The 13,179-nt window shown below is 34.7% G+C and overlaps 1 protein-coding gene across 1 annotated transcript in view; it reads right to left on the reverse strand.

The window, feature by feature from the left end:
- Positions 1-13,179, reverse strand: part of LOC136412903 (RYamide receptor-like) — a 38,480-nt gene that overhangs the window by 1,898 nt on the left and 23,403 nt on the right. Inside the window, exon 6 of the mRNA XM_066396153.1 lies at positions 8,625-8,847. Coding sequence (XP_066252250.1) covers positions 8,625-8,847 — 223 coding nt within the window. The remainder of the gene's footprint in view (positions 1-8,624; positions 8,848-13,179) is intronic.

Genomic DNA, 13,179 nt, shown 5'->3' on the forward strand with positions numbered 1-13,179 from the left:
ATTATATAGGATAATTTGTCAACGTTGCGATATAAAAATTAAAAATGGAAATTCGTTGAAAAGACCATTGTTATGGTCATGAATGCCTCTGGTTTTTGTTCATTTAAATTAAAAATGTACTACTGGATACGTATATTATGATTTCGTACAGTAATCAGTGGCAGAATACCTTCCTTTTTTATATTGATAAAAATTTTAAAAACTACTTTGATGAATTAATAAAAGTTAATTGATAATATTATTATTGTCCGATTTATTACGCTTCTGGTTTTTGCTCATTTAAATTGCAAATTTTTTTCAGACACGTTCATCTCTAATTCACATAATGGTCAGAGGTGGTGCACATTCCTTTTACATCTAGAAATTTGGACAATGAAAACATTATTTGGCAATACACGTTACTCGTTTTTTGCAATGCATGAATTTTCATGAAACACGTACATTTACGATTTTACACAATAGTCAGTGGCGGAACCTGTTCCATCTCACTTTCTTCGTATCCTGTTAGAAGATGATCAGTCACCGACATTTTTATTCCAAGAATAAAGCTTTACTTTCTACAACATTTCAACCTTAAGCCCCTCGAGAGGCTTAAGTTTAAAAGTTTTACTAATGGCAAGTTTCAGCAAATCTTCGTTATTACTATGCACCCGAGGAAAATTAGGGAAGCTCAAAACTAAAAGCTTTAAAATTTAGTTTCAAAAATAACTTTTAATTGGTTTTGGAGGTAATTTACCCTTACTATAGTTAATTATCAGCTGTGAAACACTATTATAAATTCAAATGTCATGAACATGACCAGGCTGATGTTTCAATAAGCCAAGTTACGATACGGAAAAGCTTTAATAACGCATAACTGGAACAAATGTTTGGAAACTGTTAGGAATAGGTGGTGTGTGGCCGGGTTTAAGCCGATTAAAATGAACGACCTAAAATTTAACTGAATTAACCGCGCTTCCAGAGAGCAGGGTGCATGCCAGGAACTTCCTGCTTCTATTTGACTTTGAACAATGCGTTGCCTCGGCAATTACAGCCCTTGCAGGAACATATTTTCATTTTTTTCCTAAGTTTAATGTAAGCCTTTATTAAACCGGATATCGGGAATTTCGGAAATAGTAACCCCCTCGTTTATTAACCCCCGGTGAAATGGCTTTTAGGGGTTGAGCTGGACGTCCTGAAACACTATAAGTCCGAGCTAAAACAGTCGAGAAACGTGGATATAAATTTTTCCTGGATTTCCAGTCCTCAAAATTGGATACAGTCCAAATGGCTATGGCTGCGATAAGAGTACTTATCGAAGATATTTCTAAAAATGTGTTTTTTCATTTGATTAAACATGCGATGTAGCTAGAAATCTTATATTGATTACATATCGACACGGTAAAACGCTATTATTGGCCTAACCATAATAGCAGTGGTTATTGAATATGCAATTACATTTCTAACTTTCCATTAGGTGCTGAAACATTGGCTGCTAATCCAAATTCTGGACTATTGTTCCTAACTATGCAGCGTGAAAGCATCATTTAACCCCGTAGCTTATTTAATTTACATACATTTGCCTTCTAGCTCTTGCTATGTATTATATATATATAAGTCATAACATATAGTATATATATATAGGGTGACATGCCTCATGCTGAATGTAAACGAAATAATGTATTCTGATGGCGTTTAATGTAGATATGTTTGCTTCAAAAATCCTATACAAACACATCCAGATATGAAAACTGGGAAGTTAACTTCCAGTTTTCCTGGCGTTTATGAGAGAGATGAAATTTTATAGTTCAAATATTTAAATGGCAAAAGTGAGATTGTCAAGGAAATTGCTATATAGTCGACTTTAAAATTTCTGCGACGCGCGAAAACTCCCATTGAAGTCAAATGTTGATGTGAACGGTTGAAAAATCATTTTGTAAGTGTTTATTCAATCGAAAACAGGCTATGTTTGCGATTTCGGTTCTAGCCATTTTAGCCATTCTGATTGCGGAAAAAATTTACTTTGTTCATAGTACAAAGAGAGGTACAAATCATGTGAGTTGGTTGGGAAAACTGTCATCATTATAGGCGCTAACAGAGGTAAAGCGTTTACATTGTATTGAGCTTTAGGCTTTTGTCCAGTGTATTTTTTAGGAATATGGTTTTATGTTGCCTTGGAGTTAGCAAAACGTGGAATTAAGGTGATCCTTTACTGTCGCAATGAAGCGAAAACTGAACCAGCTAAAAAACACATTGAAACGCTTGCTCAAAATCCTAACGTTGTCGTTAAGCTAGGATGCATTAACTCCTGCTTCTCTGCTCTAGCTCATTAACCACGGCTATTAGGTTAATTTTTCATCTTTAGATCCAGTAAGAGAACGAGAGCAGCAGATGTTCTGTGAATAATGTGAGAGCTGGAGGGTTAGCAGACAAGATCTCTTCTGAAAGTTCGCAGGTGCTGATGCAAATAAACTATTTTGGACCAGTGTTCTTTAGATTGTTACTGCTGAGTAAAGCAGGGCCCCATTTATCACACATTAGCTATCTAAATGTTTTAGGTTTGTTGAGAAAGGCCTCAGGAGAACATATAATAAACGTGGCTTCACTTCTGGCCAAAGTGGGCAAATTTAATCCTCAAAACCTAAACCAATATGAAGGAGGACACGGAACATATGCAAACGCCAAGTTGTGCAACACTCTGCTTAGCACTAAGCTAGCTGCCAGTTGGAAAGGTCCCTAACTGAATTTTCCTGCTTTGAGCTTTTATAGAGCGACGCTTATTTGCATAGGTGACTGAATATCAGTGTTTTCCCTTTATCCAGTAACAGTAAAAACAGACATTTTTAGAAGACTAATTGGATGGAGAAAGACCCTTCTGGATTTCGTGGTTTACTTCACGTTCAAAGTACAAGTATTTGGAAACCAAAAACAGCACGAAGGCAGATTTATTAAACGCCTCACAGCAAAACAAAATAACTTTTTCAATTAGAATCGAACGGAGTTTGGCTTCATTTCGACCCGAATTTAGTATGATTGGAGGGTAGAAATTAAAGAAATCAGTTTGGGAATTATTTTAATGCCAACAGCAATTTTTCTTTAATCATTTTATAATTTAACACGATGATGCTTATTTTAGAGTGCCGAAAATGGGGCCCGAACGATAATTTATACAGTCACAGAACCGAGATTAGATAAGTTTACAAGCAGCCATTTTGAAGAATGTGCCGTGGTACTGCCATACTTGAATATAGATGTTAAAATAGCCGAGGAGTTCTGGGAGCAAACTTGCAAAATGCTGCATATCGATGGAAAGCTGCATTTTAAATAAATTGGAACATTCACTACCTATTAACATCATGATTCTGCTCTGTATGGCGGAAAAAATTGCTCCACATTTACTTAATCTACTGTGACTAAATTATTACCGTAGTTACACGAAAAATGTACTATAGAATTGATCAAAAGTAAAGTATTTACATTCTCAGTACGTCTCCCCCTCTCCTGAATTTTTGTAGTATACTGAAATATTTTTGAGAAATTTGTCGTGTTAAAAGTATCAAATTCAGTGGCGTACCATACATGCAGCAGATTAACAATTTTACGCCAATCAAATTTGGGTATATATTTTTGTTTTTCGGCATTTCAAATTTTCCCAGTACGCCTATGAAATTTTTTTGTATTCATCCTGGAAATTTGTGATACTGTTGAGAATTTTGTAGCATTAAAACTAAACACTAACACTAACACTAAAAACATCAATGGTGCACTATTTTACTCAAAGTAAAGTGTTAAATTTTAGAATGCAGAAGGAGTTCAAGGATTTTAAAGCGATTTATAGTAAGTAGACTTCGTTTTATGGCAACGTACAAATGTTTAGTTTTCGAGATATAGGGCATGCAAGTTTCACTTAAAATTTCAAATTTTGAATACATATCCAGTTTTTGAAGAAATTGGCTTCAATTTTTGTTTCGATGAAACGCGTCATTTGTGTAAATCCACTGTGCACCGTAACAAGCTTTCTTAAACTATGTCCTTTAAACTCTGAAAAAATACCGAAAATTCTCGGTTTTGACTGATTAAAATCGCAGTGAAAAAGTCAAGAGTCGGAATATCCAGAAGGGAGGAAAGAGCTCTCCAAAAAATTCTAATTTATTTCTTCAAAAGTGTTGATTGTGATTGTCACTCGTCACCCGTACTTTTAGATGTAGAATAATGCCAAGGAATTCAAGATTTGGGGGTCCGGAGAAAGAAAGACAGTCCTCAATAATTTCAGTAAATTAACTTCGATTAAAGTGTAAAAGAGAATATTAAAATTAATATTAATATTAGCTAATAGGTCCAAGAAATGCTTATAAGCATTATTTCATTTTTTTCTCAAATTTCCTTTATGGCCTAATTTTTTGGGGAATAGAAATGTGCATGAATCTTGAATTTTTTAAGGAATATTTTGCCAGAAACAGTTAAAATCACTCAGGCTACAAATAATTTTTATTTTCTTAAAGCATTAGTATCTCGAATGACTTTTATTCAAAGTTTCGTAAAGTCTTGAGCACGCCACAGCTTGTGCGGTAATAACTTTGAAATTGGATATAAAACAGATATTGCAGTTTAGAAACTATGTAGGGTACTTAAATTCCGAAATTTTGCAGACATCAGAAACAACATAATCAAATATTCTTCACAGATTTTCTAATGTTTCGAACATTCAGCCCATGACTTCTTCGAAAGCGTGGTAACTCCTTCTTATGCAAACAGTTGAATTTTATTATTATATCACCTTAGACTATAAAGGGCGACATAAAAATTATTCAATTTTCTTTTTCTTCATAAGTTGGTTAAGGCTTTTTTCAAGCCCCAGGGAGAATGAGGGTAATTATAAACTGATTCAACAGAACTCACGCTCACAAAGCTAAAACAAATTGTTTCCTTAGGTTTTACGGTCAGAGACTTTAATAATAGCTAATAAGGCAAATTGCAATGATTTGGATGAGGCTAATTAACGAGAGATTTCCATCAAGTTTGATCGATTTCAGTATGATGGCACCAGTTAATAGAGAGAAGCACAAACTGTATGGAATTTTATATCGAAGAAAACGAGGGACGCCTTTGCAATTCCTTTTGTCTCAGTGCCTGTAAATCTGAGTAAATTATATAATAACAAGCTTTCTCTTTGTGTTTATATATTCTCCCCCAGTAGCTAAAAAAATGGTTTATGACGAATCCTTTAAAAGCTAAAATGCTCAACATAGGGGTAATTTTTAAACAAGAGCTCCGGAGCATTACATTCAGTGTTAGATGAATTTAGAGGTTAGAATTTCAAATGAGCCACTATTTTCCTGGAAATTTGGTATTTCCTCTGGGCCCCAACAATAGAGCAACGAGCACTAATGCAAACGCAAACAAGAGCGAAAGGGTTTGACTCAGATTCTGGCATGAAATTACAAATCTCATTCGTGCTGTTTAACAGCCCACGGGATTATTCATTTTATTGTGACGATATCAAATTTTCAGTTTGCAACAGCTTGAACGAATTACAGATGGAGTTTTTAACTTTTCATCAGGGATAAAAATAGCTGGTTGTCCTTCAGTTTCTCGTATAAAACTAATTAAACTTACCTTCGAACCCAACTCTTTAGAGCTGTTAAGTCGCACTAATTTAGCAATTTTTCAGTCGGTTTCATATTACTTTAATTAAAACGTAAATGAGAAGCTGACAAGTCTGAATTAACTGTGAGTTTATCGTATATTGAATCTGACTACAAGAATAGATGAATTGGCATGTTCTCAGTGCTTAATTATAGAAGTAGAAGTAGCAATAACTCAAAATGAGCTTCTCTTTCGCTTCATTGCTTGCAATGATAAATTGTCTAATTTATTGAGAATTACATAGGAGAGCGGGAAGGACTGAGGCATCCGTCGCTTTTCAATTCTCAGCTGGTTCTCGGCATGCTTCCATGTTCTTGAGAGCAAGTAAAATGGATATTTTAGTAGTATGTTACAGGTCAAAGGGTTTTTGAAGCACTTAAACAAATCATGAGAAATAGGAAAAATTAATTGACAATGGAATGAAATACTGGAAAAGTTAACGCTTGACTTTGCTTCAAAGAGTCTTTTTTACCAGAAATACCATAAATAGAGAAATTCTGAAATTAGAGTGACAAATCTAATTCAAAACAGGATGAATAAAATATTATTTTTAAAGTTTAGGAAATTAAATAAGACAAAATTCTAAATCATTCTCGCTAAATTTGCGGATTAGTACTTCCTCCCTAATGAATCATATAATTGTCTTAATTATGCCATAAATAGTGGATTGCCAACTCAAAGTTGAAAAGTAATAAATAGGAAATAACATTTTGAAAAAATTAGAAAATATGAGATTTAAATAAACCGAATGTCTTTATAAGTTCAGGAAAATTCATGTCCTTCATATACATAGCTAAAGGTCCCTCAAATTGACGATTCAATTCTGCCATAAATAGTGCCATACCAACCCGAAAAGCAAAGAAGAAAGATCTACTTCAACAGAAATGGAGAATTAAAGTTTGAAAAAATCTGAGAATTTCTGATTGAAAGAGACAGTTTCTTCTTGAAGCTTTCTAAGATCATTTCAATGTAATTTTAAGTTGACTTATAAAAAATAAAAACAAAATCGACTACGTTTAATTATATGATTCAGGTTATTCTTTCAAGTTTCACTCATCAGTTTCCATATCCTCAGTTTTCATCTAATAATCCAGAAAATTCTAAAAGTTTCTCTCAACAGGTTTCGCTTGAATTTTTGAAAAAAGTTCTACCATTTAGCAATATCTGGCAAGCTTATGACTCCACGTAAACGAGTTTCTGTGGTGTCTTGAATTGATACTGTTTATGTTCAAGAAACCATATTTTCCTCATAAACCCTCTGGATTTTGCATAAAAGAGAACACAATTAAAAACGGGAGAATAAGGGACTTAAAAAGCGTTCGTTATTAGTTAGATAGCAAACTAAAGTGTGCGGGAAGATTAAATGCTAATGATGCTTGTTAAAATTTTCTACACAAGAGGGTTGCGTTAAACAAAGGTTCGTCGTTGCGACATATATTAGCACTTCCGGTGATACATGCAATTCATTAGTGAAAACATGTTTATCCTATCTACAACACTATTGTTTTTTGACTGCCTCCTTTCCGATAATCTAAGAATAATTAAAAAAATTCAGCCCTCCCTCTTAGAAACTATACAACAGCAAGTGCCATATGTAATAAAAAAACTTTCCCCTCAACTGAAGAATGTCTTTTACCAACATATCTTGCCCTTATTTATACTGAGGCTAATCAAACATAAAGGGGCGGAACAAATTGGGAAAACTAAACACTGTATACAATTTATTATTATACTGATTACCAAGATAAGGAACCCTGACTACCCACACAATCCATCCAACCAATTACTATACGAACACACACATCACAAGATAACTGAAACAAAGCAACAAATTCGGACTAGATGGAAAGATTATCGTCACAACTGGACCATTTTGAACCCTCTTTACCTCATGAGACAAACAAGACAGTCTCACTTCCTTTTTCCTTCGACCACTCTATTGGAGTATTTCCAAATATTTTTTTTCTTTTCTTTTCATATATGAGTGTCATTATATATGGATGTAATTGTTTTTGTCAGGAAGGCAGAAAGACCAAACAGTCAATAGCCTTTTTATCTGCTTTTTAGTCCACTATTTAGCTACTGTTTAGTCGTTCGAGGTTGCTACTCTGTAGCTGAACACAAAACCTCGCTCGAAATACCCGAGAATCTGCATAATTTGCAAGACCTAAGCTCTGCCTTGAATTGTCGCAATGTAAGTAAAAATCAAGAAGTGTCAGTTTAGGACATACAGGAGGCCGTAGGTGGTATCGATCGCTCAGGTGTGAGTATTCTGAGTGTTATACTATTGCCTGTAATTATAAAATTTTCTAGAAACCATGTATTAATGAATATAATACAAAATTTCAAATGTAGCTGATGATCCAAGTGTTCTTCTAGTAATAAAACCCGCGCTTTTTGTACATGGAAAGGAAATTCTCAGGGAATCTCTAGACAATCTGATTGGAGACATTTATTGGGCGGGATATTTTTCTGTACTGGTGAAAGGCTCTTCCTTAACAAGATTTAGCACTTCTCCTTTCGCCTCCAAAATTCGTTGTCGACCTAGTCCATCACCAAGTTCTTGGTAGTGTTTGCAGTCCCAAGGCCGTAAATTTGTTTGGAATAGATTTCAGGCTACGAGGAAACATAATTACCAGGAACTAGCGTTTAATTTATGTGATGTGCCTCTCCAGGAATGAAAAACTTGTCAACGTATTCTGAATTGGTGTGACGAGCTGCTATTACAAATATGAAAAACTACTGGTAGCAGCCAAGTATCCGATGAATAATCCGTGGAAAAATATTAATTGATAAATTGTTTAGAAAATCATATTTCTCTTATTACACAACTTTTACTGTAGTGTTTTAGTCGACTTATGAGTTGTTTAAGTGGTTAATTCACCCTTAAAAATAAAATCGCACGATCTCGAACACCCTGTATAGTTTGTAATTGAAAGAAATCACACTATGGTTTATTCAAATAATTTCAAGCACAGACAAATTAAACTCAAACTTACAGGCATTTCGTTGAAATCCCGATGACAGAGACCCGCGGGTTTCTCTCATGTAGCAGCTCTTGAAGCAGGGCATCGTTCTCAAAATCAAGAACAATCCATCTCTAAACCTCGTGTTCATGTAGCAGTATATTATAGGGTTGTAGCAGGCGTGAGACATGGCCAGTAAATGAAAAGTGATGTAGACATAGGGCTTCATGTTCTCGGCGATTTGGGTTTGCAGGACCTGTTGAGAAAATGCTTTATAATGAGTTTATTTTATATAAAAAATAGATGGACTTGACCCACACGCCTGTTTTAACAAGGCAAGTTTCCTTAACAAAATAATATTGCCATCATTTTAAGTGGTATAAGTTTACCGGGTAATTAGCTTAATGCGTCCCTTAATTTGAAGGTCTAACGTTAAAGTTATGAGTTTTCCCTATAGTTTAGTCCTATAGGAGAGTTTATCAACCGGTTAAAACTTATTAGCTAAGTTCCGGACAACTATTTATAGGTGCATCCCGGGAAGTTTGCTTCTGGGGGTGTTGGGATGCCTTTAGTGTTGTGGAAAATTGAATTTCTCCGTTATTAAATCATAAAGCCTTTCCTCACGACTGGTAACTCCAATAGTAACCATTTAAACCCAAAATCAGTTCGGGTTTAAGCTTGAATCAGCTTAGTAAGTCTCTATGCCTCTAATTTTAAAGCGTTCTTTCTTATAGCGGCTCTGATACCAGAAATCAAAATTTTCGAAACCACTTTAAAAAAAATCCTAGATGTATGAATAGAAGTGTTTCTTCATAGAGACCCTTCTCGCCGTTTAGACCCTCTTTGATAGATTGCGAATCTTATAGCTCGCGTCAAGGGGCAAAAGTCAGGGATGTATCAGTTTAGTAACAAGGATTTTAAACCTTTAAAAAACATTTTTCTAGTTTTTCCGTTCCGGCTTAAAGACCTAATTCTAAAAATTGTTTCTTCATAGATTATATCTTCAATCACAATAATTTGAAAGCGAAACTAAAATTCGGTTCAAATACTCCTCATTTTGCAACCGACTACAGTGCAAAAATGCATGCCAATAATTTTTATCGATTCGAAAACCATTAAAGGCGAATTTATGATTTGCTTTTCTGCGATCTTTCCATATGAGACTGTCACTCAAGATGATACATGACAGGCTTTATTTCCTAAACACCTAAAAACGACTTAAGGGTGAAACATATTCAAGCTGGTATAAAGGCATAACATATTGGAATTTTTCGACTTTCCAGAACGCTTCTTTTATTGTTAACACGCTGGAAATAGCAGTTTAATCATGCTGGACATATAGCGTTTGGGTTGAGTTTTTATGTTTCTAGAATTCCTAAATTCCATACAAGAATGGTGTTGTGGGAAACACAGTCACTTTCTAAAAATACATACATAGAAAGGAAACGTTTTCAAGTATTTGTTATTAAAACTCGATTAATACCTCTCACTCCCTTGATAACTAGGTCCAAACCAATAATTTCAATTGTAATCTTGACAGAGAAGTTTTTATCGATAAATCGCGTTATATTTACTGATATATTACCTAAAAGTGAGGAGAAGTAGCAGAAGAATTGTATTGGTCATATCACAAATCGTTACCGAATACTTATAAGAACCAATGCAAAAGTGCGAAAAGACAATATAATCAGAAAGGTGCGAAACGATACGCTGCACTAAAAATGTCTAACAAATAAATTTCGAGAAACTGTCAGTAGACGTTGGAATCTCGAATTTATTTATTTGCTAAAACTATCGAAACTGCATTACTGGAGAAGTTTTATGGCCGACAAGCAGCCAACCCTGAAGGTTTTATGATACAAAGCACGTTTATGAAAGTTTCCTAGACGAGCTTTAAAGGGAGAGAAGGTTGTAAATAACAAACAGAAGTTAATTACAGTTCCTTTTTTATTACCTCGAGCCATGTATTTTGGACAATATTTTCTTATTTTAGTACTTTTTGGGCTTGTTAGAGAAATGTACGAATAGGAGACCGTTATTAGGGCTTTTAGTTCTATCTTAAATGAACCGAGAAAATCACAATGTCTGTAACGTTACAGACTCAAGACAACATTAAAAAATTTGAATTATCAAAAATTTACTTCCTATGATTAGGGACGAATCAAGGAGAATTTAAATTAATTTCTGTTTTTTAGGATTCTAGCCCTACTACGACTCATTCCGAATAAATTTCTATTCGTGCGATTTTAAAGCCCAATTATTTTTCTACAAATTCTGATAGTTTCAAAACTACATTAAAAAAATCAATTCCGTACCAATGAAAATGTTTAAGTAACAATACTTCTAATGAGACATTTTTTAGATTATTTGTCCCTAGTAGTAGCAGTATTTAGTAGAAAAGGCGAGAGGAGGGCGAGGTCCTTTGACGTATTTAAGGAATTTTAGTTAAAAAAAATTTTTGAAGAAGGACAGCCTATATAATCTGAGTTGTCGAATTCCAAGTTCATTTTTCAGTTTCCGGAGTATCTAAACATTTGACTATTCCTCTTTAAAGCGTGGTAGTGAAATAAAAGGTGGGAGAACCAACCAGCGAAATTAACATTTAGTAGTCGACCGATCGCCTTCGTGAATCTATTGTCTTTATTCGATTATTGCAGTGACTGGATCTAATTTTTAAAAATCTAATCGGCTCAGTTGAAGCGATTCATTATAATATTGTAGTAAGAGCCACTTAACGACAGTCTACCTATTATTAACAATTATTGTTCGAATGTAGAATATCCGGCTTAGCTACTTTAAAAATTAAGCCTAAGATACCAATAGGAATTTTGTTCCTTAAGTGATTCTTTGCATACTGAAAAACTGATATACCACTTCTTTGTATTGTGTAATAACTTTCGGCACAACGTTAAACTGGCGTGATTAATCAGTACGGATCAGGAGAAAACAAAGAAAGTTTGTCTGCTTACTGACAATGAACGCCAATAATTTAATTAACTTCTCAACCAGCAAAGAGACAGGCAAAACTTGTTGGAACCTGCACTATAAACGTGGGTCGCCGCCAGCCATTCTGCACTTCAATGAATTTTCAATTGTCGATCCTTGATGTAATCGAATGTGTAGAAGTTATAATAATTTCATAAATAAATCTAAATCATTTTTTTTTAAGATATGCCTGGTTAAATCTATTTAATTTCATTCTCATGTACGGAAAAAACGTGTATCATATTGTTTCAAAGTCGTAATGAGACTCAGATTGAGGTAATGATATTGTTCATTCCACAATCTTTTTGTCCTCTCTTGGATGTAGGTACTGCTTGCCCCGTTTGCATTCTGAAAAATACATCTTGGAACAATAGATTTTTTATGAACCTAAGCCGGAAAACCAGCACCGGATTTCACTAACTTAAAATTGACGGTGGATAATCTGCTTTTTTTGTATATATTCACCAACGATTTTTTGCAGAGCCACTCTATAAAATAGCCCCCCCAAACAATTCCCCGCTTACTTGGCTTCTTCGTGTCTAATATCACGCTAAAATAAATCAAGTTGTTTTCGTCGCTTTCAGCAGGTCCGCGAGGCAAGAGGAAGATGCATTCGAGATATCAAGGCGTTTAACCATTGTGATTTTTTTATAGTAAATGTACAAATAAAAAATAAATATTCGATGCCTGCAGGCTGCGATTTTGCTTGTAGCCGTGTGTCTCGGCTCTGCAACTCACTTTCGAATTTTAGAGCCGTCGTGTCGGTGAACTAACAGAGGTCCGCTTAGAGGCGTTTGAGTTTATTCCGATACCATTCCTCCCTTATCGGGAAAAAAATTACCGGATGACAGCTTTTATGACAAACTGTGGGAGCATTATATCGGGGAACATTCCCAGCAGGATATGGCCATTAAGTTCAGCCTGCAGTGAGTTATGAATATAGATTCTGTCTGCATGCAGTCCACCGGCCTCCCTCTCGAATGACATACAGGGAAGGAATTCAGGAATATTCGTACAAATGAGAATGGCCTGCGGGCGAATTAAAAATGGAGCGATTCAGCTAAAAATAATTTTTAAAAAGTAGTTTTTTTCATTTTACAGGAGTTTGAAGTATTTTTTGTTCTGTTAAATGGAAGTAAATCTCATAGTTTTTAATTTACCTGCTTAACATCAATATAACCCAATAACCGTGGAGATTTCTAAATCCTCAACAGATGTTATTTGTGAAGTTTTTACCACAATTTGCGTGAGATTAGAGAGACTCTACGTGTTCAATTTGAAAGAGTTTTCGATTTTAATTTCCCAAAGCATCAGTGGCAATTTTCGTGGGCCGCTTCTAAAGACAAATTCTATAAATCTCTTTCTCAAACAATTATTGTTAAGATCCATGACAAATTATGAGATTGTTGTGACTCAATAATAAACTTTCGTACTCGCAAAGATCTTTTCAATTTCTCCTCACTGCTGATTGATTTAAACCAATAACCACCAAAAATTTGCCCCCAAAATCTAATGGTCTGCCCAGCTTAACTCATTAATTACTCCAGGGGCAGGCGTCCAAACTAATTCCTATCAGCTGCAGAAAATTAAGAGGCTCAGAAAG

This window comes from Euwallacea similis, chromosome 13 (assembly GCF_039881205.1).
Source record: "Euwallacea similis isolate ESF13 chromosome 13, ESF131.1, whole genome shotgun sequence".
Taxonomy (NCBI): Eukaryota; Metazoa; Arthropoda; class Insecta; order Coleoptera; family Curculionidae; genus Euwallacea; species Euwallacea similis.